Source organism: Schistocerca gregaria, chromosome 2, assembly GCF_023897955.1.
Source record: "Schistocerca gregaria isolate iqSchGreg1 chromosome 2, iqSchGreg1.2, whole genome shotgun sequence".
Taxonomy (NCBI): Eukaryota; Metazoa; Arthropoda; class Insecta; order Orthoptera; family Acrididae; genus Schistocerca; species Schistocerca gregaria.
The window spans coordinates 1044674480-1044694696 of NC_064921.1; the positions used below are offsets into that span (position 1 = coordinate 1044674480).

Sequence of the window (20217 nt, forward strand, 5' to 3'; positions counted from 1 at the left end):
GATCGCTATCTCAGGCACATAATCTTAAATATCACATTTAATAATAGCTTTACAAACTTCTCAATTTTTGTATACATACATCTGAGCAGTACAGAAGCACGTAGAAAATCTCAGCCCGCTAAAATTAAAACTTTACTCTCTAGAATTTTTACAATGGAACTAACGGTAGATTGTTACTTCTGAACCATAGCTTTATCAAGACTTGTATCAGCTGTTAATTATGCTACAAGACTAAAACTTGGTGTAGCTTTGTTAATTGTCCTATCTGATCATTGGTCTTAAAGAATTTGTTTTATCATTAAAATTTAAAGTACTTAATCTATAATGCTTATGTACATTTTACTCACAAAAGTAGTTTTTACTAAATTACTAAAAAACTAGAAGAGGTAACTGATTGTGGTATTTCCATTATTATTATTAGGGTGAACTGAAGCATCCTACCAATTTTCAATATTGTAGCTCTATTATTTCGCGCCTCTGATTTTTCCGAAAAACGCGGATTCTGGAGTCAATTTTAGTTTTATGGTTTTGGAAACCAGCACCACTCATTAATGACTTCTTACTGCACCTTCTCACCAAATTTTGGCTTCCTAGCGTCATTATTTAGCGCCTCCTATTTTTCTTTCAAAACGTGAATTTTACGTAAACTACTAATTTTATAACATTAAGATTTGTTACCTGAAACATTATTACGTAGAACTATACTTTAACAAAGTTTTACACACAAATCTTAATTTTTACTTTTATGTTAAAATGTGGTGCAATACTATATGCAGGCGCGTTACGATGACGTGACGCTACTAGCAGTGAACTAGGGTAAGTCCCGTGCACTCGCTCGCCTCTGTATCTTATACATGATACAGCGCTTGCTTTGCTTCAAATATGTAAATAGAAAGGGTTTTAGTAGGAATTGTACATCAAGTAAAATTTGGTTCCATTAAATTTAACAACAAGAATAAGAGTAAATGTGAAAATCAATATACAGATCATATGAAGCAATTGAAAGTTTACATTATGAAACATTTAATTCAAATTTGCATCTCTTAGTACCACAATTAAGGAAGGTACAAAAGGAATTGGATAGCATGGTCAAAGCACTGGCAACTGTCTGTGAATGCACTCAAAAGTCTGTTCCTTTCCCTCACATAGCACAACACCAGGTTTCGCCATGTGGTTCCATCATCGCCTTGCTCCATAGTTTTAGTGTACCCAAACACTAAGTACTTCGTCGAATAGCCTGAGTTGCTGCAGCCACATCAGGATTAAGTTCCATCTCCAATGGTCCATTAAGGTTGGTGGTGTGCATCTTGGTATGCAAACACCTATTGTCATACATCATACTGTGGTGTGTATCTAGGTATGCAGGCACCAATTGACATACATCGGGCTGTGGTGTGCATCTAGGTATGCAAACACCTCGTCGAGAACATCATTGGTTGAAGTCACGTGTTTCACAATTCACTGATTCTGTGCTCAATAACCATGGGGATGCACAGGAATTAAGGTACGGGTAAAATTGTTTTGGCAATGGGTTCACGGACATTGTTGGTACCATAATTTGACTACCAAATAATTTTCCCTATGACAAAATATGTTGTGTCGTAATTTGTAACAATATGTAGTTTTAATTTAAGAATTCTTCCAGAAAATTATTCCCATATATAAAAGACATAAAAGTTCCTACTTATTCAGTATTTGATAGTATACAGATTTGTTATAGACAAGTACATTATTACTTATTCTGTATTTACATATCTTAGTTTCTTACATCATTAATTATAAATTTTGTTGACAATGCATTTCTTGACTTACTGTCGTAAAATTTTATCTTCCATTCAGGGGTGTAGTCGTCAGTTATGAGTCGTCAAATGTCAGGTCATAATATACAATAAAATTACTGTCATAAAATTATTTAAAGTATTCTTTTGCAGCTGAAAATTAAGGTAAACATTATTCTGGTTAGACATTGTAATGTGTGGTCCCCATCCATAGTGTTGCAATGTGTCACATGCTAGCAAAATTATTTCTTAACATTATACATTTCTTATATACTAACATAACATACACATTCTTCTTCTGCATCTGTGTCAACTCTCTGCATAACCTGTTATAAACATTCAGCATTAATTAACGTCAGCGCACGGCATGACTTATTATAAAACATTCAGTATTAATTATCGTCAGTGCACGGCATGACTTCAATAAACATCTTCTGGTACTTCTCGTCCGCTCCTGGCATGACCTATAAAACACTTTATCATAATATTAACTGCTGCAAAATCACGTCAGCTCCCGGCATGACCTATAAAATTTCTGTAATGACAATTAGCGTCAGCTATCTGCGTGACCTAAAGATTCACATCCTTATTCTAACTAAAACTACGTTTCATTTTGATGACGTGTGACAACAATGCTGCATTCTGGAATAAAGAGTACATGTTAATGTTACCACTAAAATAATTGATTAATGAACGATCTATATTATCAGTTTAGCTATTGCAAAAATCGACATTTTCTTAAGTAATTATGTCACGTTATAAAAAAAATTTCTTTCATTTATGAGCTCTCAGTGCACAAATTCATACGTCGTGTCGTTGTCTGCATGTTCTCTTTAAGTTAGGAAATGTTTCTCGTGTTTTTATTTGTCTTGGCTGGCGTAGCATCATTAAGTACTGCTGTGTTCTTTAAGGTACGGTGAAATATTAGCGGCCCTCTGCGTGTCGCGGCTTTGTTTGTTACTGAAGCGCGCTGAAACTACCATTGTTGCATACTTACGTGTCACGCCGTCCTTTCGTCAGCTGAAATGCAAAAATTTAAGTCAAGAAATGTTTCACGTTGGATACATGATGATTCCCTAATGATTTCTTCTTACGTAGCGTTTCCACATGCACTACATTAGCATGTGGAATATTACGAACTCTGTAAGGGCCTGCATACAGAAGTTCGAATTTACGGCATCTGTGCTTACCTTTGTTGGAAAGAAAATGAGTGCGAATCAGTACTTTGTCGCCAATCTCGTACTTCTGTAGTCGACTTACCTGCTTCTGTTGTTTCTTCCGCCGATCTGCAGCTCTTTTAGTGTTTGCTAATGCTGTGTCTATTATTTCACAATGTCGAAGCCTACGCGTCTTAGGAAAAGTAATTAGTTCGGTAATTTTGTTCGGTGGGTCTTTATTTGTCAGTATTACGGTTGGTGATAGCATCGTAGATTCATTGGGTATTGCATTTATCACTTCTTGAAACTGTAAAATATATTTATCCCATGTTGTATGTCTTTTATGACAATAAATTCTGCATAACTTCCCGATCTCTTTCATTATTCTTTCTGATGGGTTGGAAGAACTGTGATATCTTGATATGTAAATAGGTGTTATGTTCTTACTTTCTAACATTTTCTTCCATACGTCTGACCTAAACTGCGGACCGTTATCCGAAATAACCTTCTGTACACGTCCTACTACTGATAGAAAATCTCTTACAAACGCTCTTGATACTGTTCTTGCTGTTGCTTTCCTTAGTGGAGAAAATGTTACAAATTTGGATGTTAGTTCTACAGCTACAAAAATATAACTATAACCATTATTTGTTCTGGGGATTGGACCGAAAAGATCCACTGCTGCCATGTGTCTTAACTTAACCGGTATGATGGGATACAATGGTGGAATGTGTGACACTGTTGATGATTTAGCTTTTTGACATATCTTGCATGATGCTATTACTTTTCTTATGTGTTTTTCCATGTTATTAAAGTGGCAATTTTGTCGCAGAATCAGAAAGCATTTCCTCGCTCCGTAGTGTCCATAACTTAGATGTGTATACCATATCAGTTTATTTACGATCCCTTCCGGAATGCATAAAAGCCAATTATTACCGTCTCGGTATGATCGAATAAAGAGTATATTTTGATGTACAGTGTAATGAAGTCTGACTTTAGCGTTACTTCTGTCTTTCCAAAGCGTTACAATCTCTTTCAGTGTTTCATCTTTCTGCTGTTCTCTCTCTATATCCTGTAATGCTGCTGATATAAAGTTTTCGAAAGCTACTTGTTTAATATACATAATACTATGGTTGTTGTAGCAAAAGGTATTTTCTTTCTCCATGCGTTTATTGTGAATGGACCTCGACAATGCGTCGGCAACAGTATTCTGCGTGCCTGGAATGTGTATAATGGTAAAATCAAACTCTTGTAAGTATAATTTCCAGCGGCTTAATCTATCGTGCGTAAGTTTTGCTGACAATAAAAACTGGATTGCTCGGTGATCGGTATATATTGTTGTATGTCGGCCATATAGAAAATGACGGAATCGCTTAAAAGCGTAAATTACACATAGTGTCTCTAATTCTGTTACAGAATAATTGCGCTCTGCTGGAGAAAGTATCCTGCTTGCAAAAGCAATGTGTTTCACGACTGTCTTATCTTCTTCCTTTATTTCTTGGAAAATATGTACTCCTAGTGCTGTGGTTGAACTATCTGTTGCAACGGAAAAGTTTTGTGTTGGGTCAGGGTGTGATAACAAAGGTGCTTTTAATAATGCTTCTTTCAAGTTCTCGAATTCAGCTTCAACGTCTTCATTCCATGACCAAAGTGTGTTTTTACTTGTAAGCTGGTATAGCAAGGGCGTGTCTAATGCTTTGTAGTGGATAAATTTTCTAAAATAATTGATAAGACCTAAAAAGCTCCGAAGTTCCTTTTTGTTTGTTGGCACGTCGATGTCTTTCAGTGCTTGCAATTTGTCAGGGTCTGGTGCGATACCTGTTTGTGAGATAATGTGCCCTAGAAATTTTATTGACGCTTTACCAAATTCAGATTTACGCAAGTTTATAGTTATACCATTCTGCTCGAATGTATTCAGTAATTGTTGAAGAGTATGATTGTGTTGTTCCCAGTTTTCTGCTGCAATTAAAATGTCATCGACATATGTAGTAATTTTGTTTTTCAGATCTTGTGGTAGAATAGTATTCATGCCTCGTATAAAGGCGGCAGACGAAATCGTTAGTCCAAACGGAAGTTTACAAAATTGATAGCATTCCCCAAAGCAAAGGAATGCCGTATATTTTCGGCAATTTGGGTGTAGTTGGATTTGCCAAAACCCTGATTTGAGGTCGAGTGTAGTATAAATGGAGGTGCCATGAAATTTTTGCAGTAACTCTTCTAACGTCTGTGGTCGGTCGGTTTCTGTAATGATTATTTTATTAACTTGACGTGAATCTAAAACTAAACGTAGTGATCCATCCTTCTTTTCAACAATGTGTAGTGGATTTATATATTGGCTGGCTGCTGGTTCTATTATTCCTTGATCGATCATTGCTCGTAATTCTTTCTTAACTGCTTCTGTGTGTATGTGTGGGATTGGATAATGCTTTGCTTTGAAAGTCTCGTGTGGTTTCACCTGAAATTCGTACATAAATCCTGTCATTGTTCCTGGAACATTGGCAAAAACTGCTTTGTGTTGTACCAGAATATTTTCAAGTTCTGTGCGTTCTGCGTCGCATTTTGCTACACTATTGTCTACCTTGCGTGTAATTGTCTCGAACATATTGTACTCCTGTTCCTCTACCAAGTCATTATTAAGTGTGTTCGTGTATAGTGCGATATAACAATCGTTATCTTGAGAATCAGTAATAATCTCGATCCTGTGCATATTTTGTTCTTCGGAGGATACTGTGTTTTGAAATCTTACGATCACTTCCCTGTTTTCCTTTTGTAGTGTGAGGTATGACGATTTGAAGTCAATCTTCGCATCGTACTGAACAAGAAAATTTATTCCTAATATCATGTCTGTTGTTAAATTCGGAACTATCCAACAATCACTGTGGAACGTTTCCCCTGCAGAAACAAATGTTAATTGTGTCTGTCTTTTAACTTCAATGCCTTTTCCTGCAAAAGCTCCCTTGACCTTCGTTCTGTTTAAAGGAAATACTGGGTAATCATTATTGCTATTGCATCTGTTAAATGTGTCTTCGTTAATTACGCACATAGGTGAACCTGAATCAATTATCGCTAAAATATTGTGCGACTGTAAATTTATCTCTATTATTGGGTGATATATTGTTTTCTGTAGGATTGGTTTTTCCTGTAACAATGTGTCTCTCACGTCGTCAAATGTAATGGCATTTTCGGTCGTTATGTTTTCTCTGTGTGATTTCATAGTATCGACATTAAGAGATTCATTGCAGGTTTTCTCTAGTCATAATTCTTCCGATATGTGATTTTCAGCTTGGGAGTTTGGTATGTGTTCTATCAACTGTACAGTTCTGCCGTTTTGGTTATTAGCAGTGTCTGGTGGATGAAATCTGGTGTCTGGTACATTCATACGGTAACGCAGCTGTTGGGCCCTGTTGTAGTTTCCGTTAAAATTGTCATTGTGGAACGTCCTCGGCGGTCTGTGTTCGTTTTCTTTTCTCCAGTCGTTATAACTGTGACTGTACGGCAGCCCACCTGCACCCCGTAGAAACGTTTGTTTTTGTTCATTTTGCGGTCGACCCGCGTAATGGCCTTCCCCGGTCGCATTATCTGAGCGATGATTCATATGGAAATTTGACCTATTCGGTTGCGTGTTAAGTCTCGGATTCTGTTGCTGTCCTGAATATAAATTTACCGTGTCAGTATAATGTTTTTCATTACTCCTGTTTTCGTTGTCATTTTCGCTGCGAAAGCGTTTACTCGGATTGTTATTACCAAATCGTGTTTGTTCAAAAGTAGCTGAGTTTGTTTGTTTTCCGTTCTGTCGTGAAAAATTTTTGGTAACAAATGCGTAGTCTGCCTGGTGTGCTTCTAATAGTTGTAAGATGTCTCTAAAAGCGGATACATTGTCCTTTTGTTGCCCTGTCAGTAATGACACTTTCAAAGCTCTGGGCAGTTTTGAAATGCAAAGCTGTATTAATGCCGATTGACTGTATGGCTCGTTGAGGTACTGGTTCTGTTCCACCATGTACTCGAAAAATTGTGTGATTGTTGGAAAGATAGAATTTTCAAAGTTTGGCAAACTAAGTAGCCGATCTTTGATGCTGTTTTGTGTAGTGTCAGACCAATATGCTGATAAAAATGCTTCCTCAAATGCTTCTACGGAAAAACATTGTCTAGCAATTGGTCGCATTCGTCGTGCTGGTTCTCCTTCAAGAAAACTGACAATAAATTCTAACTTATGTTGTACTGGCCATGATGGTGGAAGTGCTCCCCTGAACTGTTGGATAAAATCCAACGGATGTATTTGCGCCCTGTCGTTTTTAAATGTTTTAAACTTTCTAACTGAAAGAAAATGTTTGTGATCAAAACTGTCATGTCTGTGTGTGTAAGTGTTGTTGTCTTGAATATGGATTCGGGTGTCTTTCTTCCTGGGTAAAATCTCTTACTCTCTGAAGTCTACCAACATTATATGTATTATGGATCTGAGGCATTTCGTAACGGTGTGTGTTCTGTTGAAAATGATTATGTGCGGCGGTTTCTTGTGCGTCCGCTATCTCTTGCTGTAGAGAATTTATTTGCTGATGCAATGAATCATTACACGATTTTAGATCTGTGATAGTTTGTTGTATATTTGTCAATGGCGTGTTATTACTATTAGAGTTCTGTTGCACTGGGACTGGTGCAGTGTCGTCTGATCTCTCGTCATTGTTAGTATCTAAAAGATCTATTCTTGTAGTGAGTTCATTGATCTTTTCTGTCAGTTCGTTTCGTAATTTACGGTTGCTTTTGGTGACTTTCTTAAAATCTGCCTTTAAATTTTCTGTGTCATGGTTAATTTCTATGTGTTCTATTTTGTCAGTTAGTGTCTGAACGTCCTCTGTTAATTTATCTTTAACATTCTGGATTTCAGTGTCTGTAGAAGTTTTCACATCGATTGTCTGTGTTTGGATTTCTGTAAGCCTGTCTTGTATTTGATTATTTGTTTCTTTGACCGTTTCGATTTCTTCCGAGATCGACTGTATGTGATTGTCTACATATGTTTTGCCCTGGGCAAACACTTTCTTTTTGTCGTCCTGACGCTGTTTAGTGATTGTTTGTAGTAATTCTTTTCGTTCTTTATCCTGCGATCGCACCAGTTTACGGTGACGTATCAAACAGTTTTCTGTGTGATTGTTAAAACGTTCATCAATCTGAGCGTTTTGTTTAGCAAAGTTTTCTGTCATTGTTTCCCGTATACTAACTGCAAATGTTGCTTGGTTATCGGATATTTCTTGAATTTTGTCGCGTAATTCTTGTGTTGATTGTGAACATTTTTCAGCGACTGTTTGAATTTCTACTTTGATTTCGTGTTTTAGATTTTGGTACATGTTGTCTAATTTCTGATCTGTGTGTGCGTGTTCTGCCTTAATTTCGTTTTTTAGATCTTGTGACCTTTTTTCTAATTCTTGTGACCCTCTGTTAAAGTTTTGATTCATGTCTTGTCTCATTTGTAGCAAAAATGCCATTATTGGATCCGTTTCGGATTGACTTCTGTGTGTATTTGTATTCGTTGTTAAAGGCTGTAGATCTGTGTTCATTTGAACATCCTCAGATGATTGTGACTGCGTCACGTTTTCCGTAATTTCGGAATTTTGGTCATGAGAACTGTTGGATCTGCTACGCAGGTTGTGTAGCTGTGTACCGTTTGAATCTAAATCAGTGCTTAATGGAGTCTCTCTGTCTGACTGCATTGTAGTGGTTTCGTTACTGAAACTGTTATGTCTACTATGCGGAATTTGTGACTGTGTACCGTCTGTTGCATTTAATGCCAAATTATTTTGCACTACCGTTTCATTGTCTGTGGGCATTTCTGAAGTTACTTGTTCGTTAAACGCTTCCATATTGTTACAGTTATTAAATGTCTGTTCACCTAACGTTTCAGAATCAGGGTTTTCACACGTATTATTACTGCCTATTCCAGAAAAGAATCTCTCGTCAGTATTTTGTACAGTTTTATCAGTTTGAGAACGAGTAATTATTCTGCGGGACATTGTCTATAATCATCACACGCAACAAAAAGTTTTATCAGTTTGAGAACGAGTAATTATTCTGCGGGACATTGTCTATAATCATCACACGCAACAAAATATATCACTGTTCAAAGCGGATTCAACACTGAACAAACACTTTTCAACGCCGAATCAATAAAGCAAACAGAATTGCCGATGACCTGTGAATAAAAGTTATACACTTTAGTATATGCGTTGCGCCACTTAACAGTAACTTATTCACACTATTATCAAAGTCAGTATATTCATATCCACAGTAGATTCACTAAAATGTCGTACTGAATGGATATCGCCAAGTGAAACCTTCCCGTCTAATATTGGATGAACGTTTGCTTGCTGACTGAACGCTGCGTCTCTTAAAATCTTTTAACTGCTGCTCTGTCAAGACTACCTGCTGATTATTACGACGAAACATAAAATGTGTTGTCGCCGTGGCCCTCAGTCGTTACCTGAAATTATTAAGAGTGATTGTTACCTTTAATTATTTATACTGGATCGCCATCTGACTGCTACAGCAAACTGTGGAATGAATATACTTACTTCTCTTTAACATAATTATAAGCTGCTGGTGGAGTTTCATAATACTTTGTGACTGGAATTCTTTAAGTTGAAGTTAATTTAGATTTGATAAAAGCTGAAGCTCAGTTTAGACTTTTCTTTTAAGATAACAATAAATTCCGTAAAGCATTTACGTGAATGATTTTGGGATAGAAAATTCTTAATGCATTTAATCTGGTAGAAGTTAACTATATTCTGAGAACGATCTTGACAAACAATTACAAGGGGTATAGTTCTTTACAAAAATTCTTAAAAACTAGCATTGCGCTACATATAGCGAGTGGCTGGCGAGCACACCGCTTCTTTCAAAGTGTTAATTCATACCTCGCTTACAGCGACCTCCTCTCATGTCTCGCTAGCTACGACTGCCTCGTCTCACATCTTACTCGCAACTGCTCGCTTCCAACGCTCAATGCTACAAAAGTGCGGTCTCGCCGCCAACAATGGTTTTTGGTGCAGACAATCCCTGCTACCATTACAGATGTATTACTGCGCGCTGTTTCCCGCTCTTTCTCAAAATGTATCTATGCGCGGTTTCCCGCTCTTTCTCAATAATACACAATGCAATTTAATTAACAAAACAATTTAAATAAGAAACAGTTCAGATAATTACATGCTAAAACAGTTTAAATACGCCTATTACATAATTACAACGCAATTTGCAAGTGCTACTCTGAGATGAAGAGGGTGGCACAGGAGAGGAATTCGTGGTGAGTCGCGTCGAACCAATCAGAAGACCGATGACCCCCCAAAAAAAGGAAAAAAAATGTTGGATGGGATTCATGTCGGGCGATCTCGGTGGCGATCATTTGCTCGAATTGTTGAGAATGTTCTTCAAATCATCCGCGAACAATTGTGGCCCAGTGACCTGGCGCATTTTCATTCATAAAAATTCTATAGTTGTTCGGGAATGTGAAATCCATGAATGGCTGCAAATAGTGTCCAAATAGCCGAGCACAACCATTTCCAGTCAACGATTGGTTCAGTTGAACCAAAGGACATGGTTAATTCCATGTAACTATAGCCCACACTATTATCGAACCGCCAGTGCCTTGTTGACAACTTGGGTCCGTGACTTCATCGAGTCTACGCCCCACTCTAACCCTACCGTCAGCTCCTACAAACTGAAATCTGGACTCATCTGACCAGGCCACTGTTTTCCAGTAGTCTATGGTCCAACCGATACGGTCACGAGCCCAGGACAGGAGGTGCAGGCGACGTCGTGCTGTTAGCACGGCCACACCCCATTAGCTACAAATTTCGCCGCGTTTTCCTAACGGATACGTTCGTCGCAGGCCCCACATTGATTTCTGCGCTTCAAATTAAAAATATTCAAATTTGTGTGAATTCCTAAGGGGCCAAACTGCTGAGGTCATCGGTCCCTAGACTTACACACTACATAAACTAACTTTTGCCAAGAACAACAGACACATCCATGCCCGAGGGAGGACTCCAACCTCTGGCAAGAGAGGCCGCGTGATCCGTGACATAGCGCCTCTAACCACGCGGCCACTCAACACGACATTCCTACGGTTATTTCACGCAGTTTTGCTCGTCTGTTTGCACTCACAAATCTACGCAAACGTCGCAGCTTTCGATCGTTAATTGGAGGCCGTCAGCCACTGCGTGTTGTGAGAGGTAATGATTGACACTGTCCATCTCGGAATAATGGATTCCCTAACGGTTTCCGAAATGAAATGACCCATGGGTCTAACTCCAACTACGATTCCGTGTTCACAGTCAGTTAATTCCCGTCGTACGGTCATAATCACGTCGCAGACCGTTACAGATGGATCACCAGAGAACAAATGACATCTCCGCCGATACACTGTCCTATTATACCTTGTGTATGCGATATGGGCGCCATCTGTGTATGTCCATATCGGCAAATAGCCTATAAAGGTAGTGGCGGGAACTCTGGCCGCGAGTATGTGGCAGCGATTGCAGCGTGCCCTGGTGGCTGGAAATCAGTACTAACAGGTTGGCGTACGTAAATAAATGTAGGAGATCTTACTTGAAAGACAGTTTCTGTTTGTCATGAGCTGACAATGGCTGACAGGTTTGTTGTTTGTCCCATATGTGGATGTAACAATTACCGACAGCAAAGTGATCGAAAGTCTTTCTACAGATTCAGCAGAAATAAACAAATGTAAGTAGTAACGTAAAGTTGTGGTTAGTGTCTTTTAGTGAGTTGTACTTCTTATAATTGAGAAAGTTATTACTTCTAACTTGGTTTTTGTTATTTTCAGATGTAAGCAGTGGGTTATTCGTAGTAGGAGGGCAGATCTTGACGAAATATTTAGAAAAGAATGGCCAGAGCATTTAAATAGAAGTCATGTAGTATGTTATCATCATTTTGTAGAGAGGGACCTCAGGAACAAAAATTTACCAAGTCAAGGGCAAGAAATGTTTGTAAAGCAATAAAACGGCTATATTTAACGCCTGTCCAATGATTTGCTACATTACTGTTGTTACATATAACATTTTTTTCTCCTCATTTCAGTACCTGGCATGGTTCTGTCGCTTTAGTTTTGCCCGATAGAAAGGAAAGTAATTTCAGACCAAGCCGAAACAAGAGAAAGCGAGAGGAGGAAGCAGAGCATCAGGAATCAACCGCTGACATTCAGGCTAAAGTCGACGATAGGGTCATCTCCGAAATGGAAAAAATTGTGAAAAATGTTTCCCATTAATTTTAACGTGTAGAATGTTGCGCTAAAGGGTATCGAACCAGAAAGGAGTGATTCGTGCTCTGAGATCCGAGTTGAGTATTTTAAAACGCAAAGAAACGAAGCGCAGCACTGGTAAAAGCTGTGTTTCTCACGGTGTGACAGGAAAGTTTAGCAATATACAGGAAATTATGAAAAACAGGAAACCTAAGGGGGAAAGGTATACAGAGCAAGACAGGAGGTTTGCTTTGGCTATTCATTTCTGTTCACCAAAATCGTACAGGTTTTTACTGAAATATTTTATGATGAAATAATTTTTGTAAGACGTCACTTGTTAAGTAGTGATGTAGTCTCACATTCAGTATTGTTACGAATAAAATTGTTTATTCCACAGGAAAAATATTTCCTTTATGCCAAGATTCCCAAGCTATGGTTCATTAGATGCCTTCTTGTGCCCATTACTTTACGTATGAGAGCCAAATCCGAGATGTCTGATACTTCATTTCATGTGTGTATTACGTGTTGTAAGGTGGCGTGGTCTCCTGACCTTCATTTCGTACATATTCCGTGCTCACAATCGTACTCTGTACATCAAGACGCCTCATTCGAACCGAAACTCGGTAAGGTACAGTCAATTTTGTATGAATTTACGTAAGCGATATGCAAATCTAATAAGTAAATTGCAAGTGCGCACTGAGGTTGAAAAAGTCGAGGCTGGCGTACACAACATGACGGCCACAGGAATTTTCGTTCTAAAGAGGAAACCAGCCCGCTGGGAAGACTGTCCCCTCAGAGGGCAGGGTCAACAACATACCTACTTCGGCCAAAGCGACTGCCCAGAGAGAAGACAGCTTTTGCCAGAGCGAAGGGATAATGACCCCTGTGTTCGACTTCAAAGCAAATTTCGCTACATTGTGTGGGAGCGCCCAGAAGACGCATTTTTCCACGGACCGACTGCGTAGTTAACGGAGTTCTCACAGGAGCACAGTATACGCCTAACTGAGATGCTACCGATTTCCGCATTGGTCGACTCCCGCTTAAAAGAGCAACGCCGATTGGCGGAATATTTCTGACGCAAACAGCCAGAGGAGTGAGGAAAGACAGCGAATGATATAACCTTGGAACTTTTCTAGAAAAAGGGACCTTTATATTGTGGCTCTTCGAGTGGGAACATGTAATGACAGGGAGTGCGCTCGTACGTGTAGGCGAAGAGCGAGAAACAAAGTCTCTCCTCAGTACTTCACTGGGGAAGCACCTCTCTCGTTAGCGAATCAGAGTCGCTCACGATTAAGCGCCGTTCACTGTGTCGGCCGCCACACTTAATGTGCGGTGTGAACACGGACAGAATACTAGTTAAACACCTGCGAGCGAGTATTGAGTGGCATCGCGGTGGAGTGGTTATCTGATCGGTGTACCACGCCAATATTTAGACTAGGGGCGGATAGGAGTCCTTGACTTCATCAAGTTGTACGGAGAGTTTGATTGGCGAAGGTCAATCCAGGTAGAAAGAGATAGTTGTGTTATTTGTCAGTAGCGAGCGACGCAGGCAGCAGTCGTCGCAGCTCGCGGTACTGTGCGGTACAGTGTATGCGAGGCCCATCTGTCCTCCATAACAGTACACTCCATTACATTTCTCATGCGACAGCCTGTTATTGAAGTTCTTCAAGTTGTGTAGGCGCGGCTCTCAGCCATTCTGCCGAGTAAATAACATTCTTAAAGAAAAGGGAGAAAAGAACCTTAGCATACTTTGTAAAATGATAGCCTTTCTATCCATAAGAGGCAATTTACTGTTCCGAAAAGAACCCGGAAATATATATATATATATATATATATATATATATATATATATATATATATATATATGTAAGAATTTTAAAAAAAGGTTCAAATGGCTCTGAGCACTATGGAACTTAACATCTGTGGTCATCAGTCCCCTAGAACGTAGAACCACTTAAACGTAACTAACGTAAGGAGATCACACACATCCATGCCCGAGGCAGGATTTGAACCTGCAACCATAGCGGTCACGCGTTTCCAGACTGAAGCGCCTAGAACCGCACGGCCACACTGACCGGCTACGTAAGAATATAGGATATTTTTGTGTCTTTTCCTTACAGTGGACGACTCCAGAAGATATTTGTTGATGAATGTTTTTCAAGCAGTTCTTGATGGTACATCAGGAGCGTCTATCTGACTTGTGTAGTAGTGTGGGGTGGAAATTGTTTCTTGCAGGAGCCAAAGGGTACTTGTGGGATCAATCCATTGCGCAACTTGGCAGAACAAAACCCACACACTCACAGTGTTAGCAGGCGATCAAAACATAGTTATCATTTCGAGTCGCTAGATGTCACCACTGTGCCCTATCTTGTGTGAAGCTAATGCATTCTTGTGTAAGTTTCCGCTGTAATATTTATAGGCTATTTGATACCGGTATCCCATGGTTTTTGTCATCTGATTGTATTTATCTGCAATCGAATCTATAGGAAAGCTATCAGATTTGGCGGTGGAGACAGAGATCGCACCATACAACGAGCGATAGAAGTCAGCTGACCCGAACCCCAGCCGAATGTGGTTGTAACGTTCTTACTTCAGTTTAGAGATGGGCAAACTCGTTCATCTTTGGGAACTAGTTCACTGCTGATCGTTCTTTTTTGGGAACCGTTCATTTTTACTCGTTCGCCGTTCATTTGTGCTTGGTGCTTATGAAAAACTGAAAACAGGTAGTCTAAGTGACTGAAGGATGGAGGGCACCAAGAGGGAGACTTGCCTCCCCCTGAAACAAAATGACCCACAACCCACTTTTTTCCAAAAAAACCAAACTAGCAGGTAATGCAAATTGGAAACAACCAAAGTTAAAAATAATTAGAGCCTTCCTAAATGAAATGTTTTGTATATGAAAGATACACGAAAATCGTTTTATATGAATTTTCTTACACTAAAAATTAAGCAAATTATTTAAAGTTAGCTGCTAAATCAAGTCGATGAAACCAAAAGATATGTGAATAACAAAAAAACTTGCCTTGTTATAAGTATGTCTTCTGTTGTTCATCGATTTAATGAAGTGAGCTGATATGCCCTTTTGTTACCTGAAAAGACGTACCTATTACATACAACGTAATTTTTATGTAATTTACGTAACTATAAAATACTTTTTCATTACCGGTCGTGGACGCTGAATAGCCAGAACCAAGCGCAATAACAGTTTGGAACACATGTAATACAGGCGAGTGCAGTGGACGAAACGAACGACTGGATACTGGACTAACTAGGAGCAGTCGGCAGTGGAAATGAGACAGGTGGTCGTGCGAAGAACGACGAGTGCGGTCGAGGGAGACCGAGACTGAAGCGAACACGCGACCGAGGCTGGAACGAGAACTGCCTAAGTGACAACCGCAACCGAAGTGAACTAGCGAACTAGGAACCTATCGTTCCTCGTTCCCGGGAACTATAAGTAGACCGCCGCGACCGAAGTGAACTATGAACCGATCGTTCCTTGGAATTCGTTCCTCGGTCTTTTCGTTGATCTTGGTCAACCGTTCCTTTGCACCCGTTCGTTCTCTACTTCAGTTCCTGGTAATGCGGAGAGTTTACCTGCTGCGTGTCGCAGGTGAGCGCCGTTGAGATGGTGGTGGCCGTGGTGCTGTTGTCGGCGGCGCTGGTGGGCTACCTGTGGTGCCTGGTGCGGCGGCGGCTGGCGCTGCGCCGCTGGGGCGTGCCGCCGGCCCCCGGGGGCGGCTCCCCGCTGGGCCACCTCTGGCCGCTGGTGACGGGCGCCGCCTCGGCGCACTCGCTGCTGCGCCGCCTGTACGAGAACACACGAGGACAGCCGTGCGCCGGCGTGTTCGCCGGGCCCTGCACCGCCGTGCTGCTGCTCAGGGACACCCAGCTGGTTCGCCACGTCACCGTGCGGGCGTTCGCCGACTTCTGCGACCACCACGCCGTCAGCGGAGACCCGCTGCTCGCCGGCAGCCTCATGTTCCTCCGAGGTGCTGACACCTTGCTCACCCGAACACAAAATCATAACATTGCTTTAGGAGGCCTGTAATGGGTACTCCAACAAAGAAATTAATAGAGTTTTAAGACCTAATTACAGCAGGCCAAAGGACAAGGATGGTACACAGCAATAGAAGAACACGGTGTCTTTACATTTCATTAGTAAGGTTACAGATCGAAGCAGCAAAAGTTTGCTGAAACATAAAGCGAAACCGGTATTCAAACCTACCAGAAAAATAGGACAAGTACTTCGTTCTGTTAAAGACAGAAGGCCACCATTATCAGCTAGCGGTGTGTATAAAATTCCGTGTACTTGTGGCAAGATCGATATTGGAACTACGAAAAGAAGTGTGAATACGAGGGTAAAGGAGCATAAAAGTCTTTGCCGAATGGGAAAAATAGATAAATCGGCCGTTGCGGAACATGCACTTCGGTCAGGTGACCATGTAGTTAAGTTTTCTGAAACTACAGTTTTAAGTGCTACCACGAACTATTATCCACGACTGTGTAGGGAGGCTATTGAAATTTATAAACATGAAGATAATTTTAATAGAAAAGAAGAGGACTTGAAACTAAGCGAGATATGGACAGTGGCGTTACAGAATCGATAAGTGATTTTTATCTATGACGGACTATTATCGATAGTTACATTTTATCTTTGACTAGTTTTCTCTCTGCTACTACGTGCAAGCTAGACCACGCCCACTTTCCTCGGTATTTAGGCCGCTCTCCGGCGCCCGACTCGTCAGTAGGCAGGACTCGGCAGGACCGGCTATATCTCTGAAGGTGTCCGACATAGTATTGGACGAAACGTTAGGAATACAAGAATTCTTTGCACCACGGCCATATAACCTGGAACAGTACTGTCTCTGTGGCATTTTAAACTTGGCGTTTTGTGCTAGTAAACGCCTCCATAGCTGAGTGGTCAGCGTAGATGGCTGCCATGTGGAGGATCAAGGCTTCAGACTACTACTACAAGGGTCAGACTTTAAAACAGCAATCAGATCAGCAAAAATGGATAAATAACATCCCGTCGAAATTTCTAAAATAATTACACCAAACGATTATTTAGGTTGGTGTGTAGAGTATATGTGATTGGATACACACCATCATAATTTTGGAAACGATAGGTTCCGAATAGAGCACGGGCAGGTAAGTGCGACAACTATCGCACAGTTAGCTTAAAAGCTCGTGCATCCAGGTTTACTAACGATAGTAATATACAGAAGGCTGGAAACGAAAACCGAAGATCTGTTAGGTGACAATTACATCTCCATCTACATCTATACTCCGCAAGCCACCTGACGGTGTGTGGCGGAGTGTACCTTGAGTACCTCTATCGGTTTTCCATTCTATTGCAGTCTCGTATTTTTCGTGGAAGGAAGGACTGTCGGTATGCCTCTGTGTGGGCTCTAATCTCTCTGATTTTATCCTCATGGCCTCTTCGCGAGATATACGTAAAAGGGAGCAATATACTGCTTGACTCCTCGGTGAAGGTATGTTCTCGAAACTTCAACAAAAGCACGTACCGAGCTACTGAGCGTCTCTCCTGCAGTCTTCCACTGGAGTTTATCTATCATCTCCGTAACGCTTTCGCGATTACTAAATGGCCCTGTAACGAAGCGCGCTGCTCTCCGTTGGATCTTCTCTCTCTCTCTCTTCTATCAACCCTATCTGGTACGGGTCCCACATCGGTGAGCAGTATTCAAGCCGTGGGCGAACGAGTGTCCTGTAACCTACTTCCTTTGTTTTAGGACTGCACTTCCTTAAAATTCTTCCAATGAATCTCAGTCTGCCATCTGATTTACTGACAATAAATTTTATATGGTCGTTCCATTTTAGATCACTCCTCATACCTACTCCCAGATAATTTATGGAATTAACTGCTTCCAGTTGCTGACCTGCTGTATTGTAGCTGAATGATAAAGGATCTTTCTTTCTATGTATTGCCAGCACAATACACTTGTCTACATTGAGATTCAATTGCCATTCCCCCCACAGTGCCTCAATTCGTTGCAGATCCTCCTGCATTAGTTTCCTTTTAGGAAAGGTAAAGACATCAGACAGGCAGTTCTGGCGTTCTGCTTGGTAATGGAAACGGGACTTGAGGAAATCAAAAAGCGTTCATACGGTCTGTTGACCTAGAAAATAGTCCGACAATTAGACATTAGAAAAAGGGAGCTCTAAGGAAAGACAGACAACACAGTAAATACCAGAAGAAAGAGATAAGAATAAGAATGGAATTAAAAAGGATTTAGACTCAAAGGATTTAGTCTCAACATCAAAAGGTTCAAGAGTGGGATTAAAGCTGAAGGTCAAAGGATATGAGTGATAAAATTCGCATATGACTCTGCTGTCCTCACTGAAAGTGAAGAAGAATTACAGGACCTGTTCAATAAAACGAATAGTCTAATGACTGCAGAATATGGACTGAGAGTGGATTGAGTAAGGACGAAAGTAGTGATAAACAGCGTAAATGGGATTAGCGACGAGCTTAAAATGAAAACTGGTGACCAAGAAGTCAAGGAATTCTACTTCCTTGGAAGCAAAACAACAGAGACCAGGTGAAGCAAGGACGACATGAAAGGTTGACTTTTTTCTGACTCGTCAGTCTTCTGATTGGTTTGATGCGGCACGCCTAGAATTTCTCTCCTGTGCCAAGCTCTTCATCTCAAAGTAGCACTTGCAACCTACGTCCTCAACTATTTGTTTGATGTGTTCCAATCTTTGTCTTCGCCTACAGTTTTTGCCCCTACAGCTCCTTCTAGTACCACTGAAATCATTCCCTAATGGCTTAACATATGTTCTCTCATCCTGTCCCTTCTTCTTGTCAGTGTGTTCCACATAATCCTTTCCTTTACGATTCTCCGCAAAACCTCATTCCTTACCTTATCACTCTACATTATTGTCAGCATTCATCTATAGCACCACCTCTCGAATGCTTCGATTCTCTTCTGTTCCGTTTTCCCACAGTCCATATTTCACTAACATACAATGCGGTGCTCCAAACCTTCATTTTCAGAAATTTCTTCCTCAAATTAAGGCCGATATTTGATAGTAGCAGACTTTTCTTGGCCAGAAATACCCTATTTGCCAATGCTAGACTGCTCTTGATATCCTCCTTGTTCCGTCCGTCGTTGATTATTTTGCTGGCTAGGTAGCAGAATTCCTTAACTTCATCTATTTCGTGACCATCAATCCTGATGTTAAGTTTCTCTCTGTTCTAATTTCTGCTACTTCTCGTTACTTCCGTCTTTCTTCGATTTACTCTCACCCCATATCCTGTATTCATTAAACTGTTCATTTCATTCAGGAGATCCTATAATTCTTCTTCACTTTCACTCAGGATAGCAATGTCTTCAGCCAATCGTATCATTGATATCCTTTCAACATGAATTTTAATTCCACTCCGAAGCCTTTGTTTTATTTCCATCATTACTTTTCAATGTACAGGTTTAACAGTAGGGGCGAAACACTACCTTCCAATCTCATATCTTTTTTAATCCAAGCACTTCATTCTTGGTCGTCCATTCTTATTATACCCACTTGGCTGTTGTACATATTGTATATGACCCGTCTCCACCTATAGCTCACCCCTGTTTTTCTCAGAATTTCGAACATCTTGAACCATTTTACATTGTCAAACGCTTTCTCCAGGTCGAGATATCTTATGAACGTCTCTTGATTTTTCTTTAGTCTTGCCTCCAGCATCGATCGCAACGTCAGAATAGACTCTCTGGTGCCTTTACCTTTCCTAAAACCAAACTGGTTTCGTCATCTAACACATTCTCAATTTTCTTTTCCATTCTTGTGTATATCATTCTTGTCAGCAACTTGGATGCCTGAACTGTTAAGCTGATTATGCGATAGTTCTCGCACTTGCCAGCTATTGCAATCTTGGGAGTAGTGTGGACAATATTTTTCCGAAGGTCAGATGGTATGTCACCAGACTCATACATTCTACACACCAATGTGAATAGTCGTTTAGTTGCCACTTCCCTCAATAATTTTAGAAATTCTGATGGAATGTTCTCTACCGCTTCTG

The 20217-nt window shown here is 40.4% G+C and overlaps 1 protein-coding gene across 1 annotated transcript in view; it reads left to right on the plus strand.

Moving 5' to 3' along the window:
- The window catches only part of LOC126335566 (cytochrome P450 9e2-like), a 147854-nt gene that overhangs the window by 47904 nt on the left and 79733 nt on the right, over positions 1-20217 (plus strand). The window contains exon 2 of the mRNA XM_049998993.1: positions 15787-16165. Within this exon, the coding sequence (XP_049854950.1) occupies positions 15802-16165 (364 nt within the window). The 5' untranslated portion in view covers positions 15787-15801. The remainder of the gene's footprint in view (positions 1-15786; positions 16166-20217) is intronic.